Source organism: Lathyrus oleraceus, chromosome 2 (genome assembly GCF_024323335.1).
Source record: "Lathyrus oleraceus cultivar Zhongwan6 chromosome 2, CAAS_Psat_ZW6_1.0, whole genome shotgun sequence".
NCBI classification, from domain to species: Eukaryota; Viridiplantae; Streptophyta; class Magnoliopsida; order Fabales; family Fabaceae; genus Lathyrus; species Lathyrus oleraceus.
Window position 1 is genome coordinate 357,436,131 of NC_066580.1, and position 4,837 is coordinate 357,440,967.

General features: G+C 42.8%; 1 protein-coding gene across 1 annotated transcript; it reads left to right on the forward strand.

Moving 5' to 3' along the window:
- The first annotated feature begins 2,915 nt into the window (after positions 1 to 2,915).
- On the forward strand, positions 2,916 to 3,566 carry LOC127123262 (uncharacterized). The gene has a single exon (XM_051053498.1). The coding sequence runs from the start codon at positions 2,916 to 2,918 to the stop codon at positions 3,564 to 3,566; it is 651 nt and encodes a 216-aa protein (XP_050909455.1).
- The last annotated feature ends 1,271 nt before the right edge of the window (positions 3,567 to 4,837 follow it).

The window sequence follows — 4,837 nt, forward strand, 5'->3', positions numbered from 1 at the left end:
TTCAACTTCATACAAAGGCAAACAAATTGATGGCGCTCAGCAAAGACAAGACCCTGCACCTTCGAATGAAGTAGATGAGTTCTTACGCATTATCAAGAAGAGCGATTATCGAGTAGTCGATCAGCTTAACCAGACACCCTCGAAGATCTCAATGTTGTCTTTATTAATGTGCTCGGAGGCCCATAGGGATGCTTTGGTAAAATTTCTAAGGACAACTCACGTACCACAAGAGATATTTGTTTGTCAGTTTGAATGAGTAGTTAACAATATCGCTACTAGCTTAAGCTTGAGTTTCAATGATGAAGAGCTTCCCGTCGAGGGGAGGAATCATAACAAGGCTCTCCACATTTCTATTGAGTGTGTGGACACAATCCTATCATGAGTTTTGGTAGACACTGGGTCTTCCCTCAATGTGATGCCTAAGAGCTCCTTTGCTAAACTAACTGTTGAAGGACTCGTAATAAACCCGAGTGAGCTTATAGTAAGAGCATTTGATGGGACCAGAAGGACTGTAATCTATGAGGTGAATTTGCCTATGAAGATTGGTCCCCATACTTTCCTTATCACTTTCTTCGTAATGGATATCTATCCAGCCTACAGTTGTCTGCTTGAGAGGCCTTGGATCCATTCAGCTGGTGCAGTCACTTCAACGCTCCACCAAAAATTGAAATTCTTAGCTGATAATAAACTAGTTGTTGTCGAGGGTGAGGAGGACATTGTGGTAAGTCACCTCGCATCTTTCCGATACGTTGAAGGAGAATGGGAGATGAGGGAAATCCCATTCCAATCATTTGAAGTTATCAATGTTGAAATGGTTTGCCCAACAAGGGATGAATCAAAAGATGTCGAATATCCAATGGTATCTCTTAAAGACGCCCTGACAATCATAAAGGATGGACACCCCCAAAGATGGGGAAGATTGCTTGAACTTCCTGCCAACAAGGACCACACCGGTTTAGGATACAACTCCCAGAATTTGAAGAAGCATGCGTCGATAGCTACAAGGGTATCAGTGCTCCCGCTATCCGAAAACTTCTCAAGCGCTGGTTAGCTTGATGAACCGTATTTGTGCCGTGGAAGAAGAAGAAGAAGAAAATGTTGGGTTGATCTTCACAAAGGCTGATGGAAAGGGTGCCACCAAATGGACTGAGATTGAAATACCTAAAGTGGCCTTAATTGAAATGTAATTTCCAATGTTGTTTTCCTTCCTTTTTTATCAAAAGAACCCATGTCAAGCCCAAGGCATGGAGGAATCATTTATAGGGCCTCATCAAATTTCCTTATTAATCATTAATGAAAAAGGTTCATATTCGCAATCAATTTTGAGATCCTTGCCTTTCATTTATTTCACCTTTTTTAAATAGCATTTTTCTTTTTAAATTTTTTTTACAAATCATCCTTTCTTTCATACCAATAAAGTGTGGACCTTAAATCATGCAGATCATCCTCGACAACCACCAATGACAATTCTGCTACGGTCTCATACGACTTTGACAACCGGATTAATCAAGCTGATGAAGAGTGTGAGGAAGAGGCCAAACTCCCAGAAGAATTGGCAAGGCTGCTCAAGAAGGAGGAAAAAATCATCCAGCCGCACGAAGAATCAGTGGAAGTGATTAACCTTGGGACAGATGAGGAAGCGAAAGAAGTCTGAGTCGGCTCCGCTCTACAAGACGAGGTGAAGACAAAATTGATTGAGCTCTTGAAGGAATACAAAGATGTGTTTGTATGGTCATACCAATATATGTCCGTCCTCGATACTGACATTGTGGTCCACCATCTACCCCTTAAAGAAGAATGCCCTCCAGTAAAGCAAAAGCTACGAAGGACCCGTCCCGACATGGCTATGAAAATCAAGGAGGAGGTACAAAAGCAGCTCAACCCAGCTTCCTAGCGGTCTCCAATTATCCTCAATGGATAGCTAACATTGTGCATGTACCTAAGAAGGATGGCAAAGTAAGAATGTGCATAGATTATAGAGATATAAATAGAGCAAGTCCCAAAGATGACTTTTCACTGCCACACATTGACGTGCTAGTAGATAATACCGCTCAGTTCTCTATTTTCTCTTTTATGGATGGTTTCTTCGGTTATAACCAGATCCGCATGGCTCAAGAAGATATGGAGAAAACCACTTTCATAACACCATGGGGCACCTTCTGCTACAAGGTGATGCCTTTTGGATTGAAGAACGCTGGCACCACATACCAACGAGCCATGGTCACTCTCTTTCATGATATGATCCATAAAGAGATTGAGGTCTATGTCGACGACATGATAGCCAAGTCTCAAACCGAAGAAGAACACCTTGTCAATCTAGAAAAGTTGTTTGAGAGGCTGAGGAAGTTCAAATTGAGGCTTAATCCCAACAAATGCACATTTGGGGTAAGATCCGATAAATTGTTAGGTTTTATCGTCATTCAATGTGGCATCGAAGTAGATCCCGAGAAAGTAAAGGCCATACAAGTTATGCCTACACCCAAAACCGAGAAGGAAGTACGAGGATTCCTAGGTAGATTGAACTACATTGCTAGGTTCATATCTCACCTCACTGCCACTTGTGATCCAATCTTTAAACTTCTTCGAAAGGATCAAGCCATCATTTGGAACAATGACTGCCAAGACGCATTTGAGAAAATAAAGGAATATTTGCAAGAACCTCCTATGTTGATGCCTCTTGTACCTGGTAGACCATTAATCATGTATCTCACCGTTCTCGAAGGATCAATGGGTTGTGTCCTCGGCCAACATAACGAGACTGGTAGAAAAGAGCATGCAATATACTACTTGAGCAAGAAGTTCACTGATTGCGAGAGTAGGTATTCGTGCATGAAAAGACTTACCGCGCACTAGCATGGGCTGCCAAACATTTAAGACAATACATGCTCACTCATACGACATTGTTGATCTCTAAGATGGATCTTGTCAAATACATCTTTGAGAAGCCGGCTCTAACCGGTAGAGTAACCCAATGGCAAATGGCTTTAACCGAGTACGATATTCAATATGTCACTCAAAAGGCCATCAAAGGGAGTGTATTGTCTGATTATCTTGCACAACAACCCTTGGAGGACTATCAGTCTATGCGTTTTGAATTCCCCGACGAGGATATCATGTTGATTAGGGATTGCAACATCCCCGATCCCGAGGAAGGACCCGAGCCTGGATGTCGATGGACCATGGTTTTTGATGGAGCTTCTAATGCTCATGGCAATGGCGTTGAGGCAGTAATCACTTCTCCAACTAATTTCCACCTCCCCTTCACCGCCCAATTATATTTTGAATGTACAAACAATATGGCCGAATACGAGGCTTGTATCTTTGGTATTGAAGCTGCTATCGATCTAAGAATTAAAATCCTGGAAGTCTATGGGGACTCAGCCTTGGTAATCAGCCAAGTCAAAGGAGATTGGGATACTATAGTTCATAAGCCCATTCCTTACAAAGAGTATGTCTTGAAACTAGTCCCCTACTTCGATGAAATTACATTCCACCACATCCCTCGAGAAGAGAATCAGCTAGCTGACGCTTTGGCAACTTTGGCGTCCATGTTTAAAGTTAAGTAGAAGAATGAAGCGTCGTCCTTTCACCTGAACTACTTAGACGAACCTGCTTACTGTCTGGAAACAGAAGACAAAACTGACGGTCATCCTTGGTTCTTTGCCATCATGAAATTCTTAGAGAACCAAGAGTATCCTGCGGACGCGTCCATCACCAAGAAGAAGTATCTTCGAAAACTGTCATCCAAATTCTTCTTAAGTGGAGGGGTATTATACAAGAGAAATTATGACTCGGTTTTTCTTAGATGTGTGAACAAGCAAGAAGCAAACCAGATTATAATGGAAATTTATGAAGGATCCTTTGGGACGCATGCCGGTGGGAGCACTATGGTGAAGAAAATTTTAAGGGTCGAATACTACTGGATGACTATGGAGATTGACTGTCATCGCCACGTCCAAGCCTGCCATAAGTGCCAGATCTACGCTAATAAGATCCATGTGTCGCCAACGCCTCTCAATGTCCTAACATCACCTTGGCCTTTCGCCATGTGGGCCATTGACGTGATCGGACGCATAGAACCAACTTCCTCGAACGGACACCGCTTCATCCTTGTAGCCATTTACTATTTCACAAAATGGGTAGAAGCAGCCTCGTACGCCAATGTTACCAGACAAGTGGTGACTCGATTCCTTAGGAAAGAAATCATCTGCCGTTATGGGGTCCCCAACAAGATCATTACTGATAATGGATCTAACCTCAATAATAAAATGATGAAAGAGATATGCCAAAATTTCAAGATCGACCACCACAACTCATCGCCTTATAGGCCTAAGATGAATGGCGCTGTTGAGGCAGCTAACAAAAACATCAAAAAGATCGTACAAAAGATGGTGGAAACCTACAAAGATTGGCACGAAATGCTCCCATTCGCATTACACGGCTATCGTACTTCCGTACGCACTTCCACTGAGGCAACTCCCTTCTCCCTTATGTACGACATGGATGCAGTCTTACCGGTCGAAGTAGAGATTCCTTCCTTAAGGATTTTGACAGATGTTAAGCTTGATGAGTCCGAGTGGGTACAAGCTCGATTTGACCAACTAAACCTCATTGATGAGAAGCGCTTAGCAGCCATCTGCCATGGCCAACTTTATCAAAAGCACATCAAGATGGCACATGACAAAAAGGTTTTCCCCCGCAGCCTAAAGGCCGGGGACCTCGTATTGAAGAAGATTCTTCCAATCCATACTGACCCAAGGGGAAAATGGACGCCAAACTACGAAGGTCCATATGTTGTAAGAAATGTCTTCTCCGGAGGAGCCTTGATCCTTGCAAC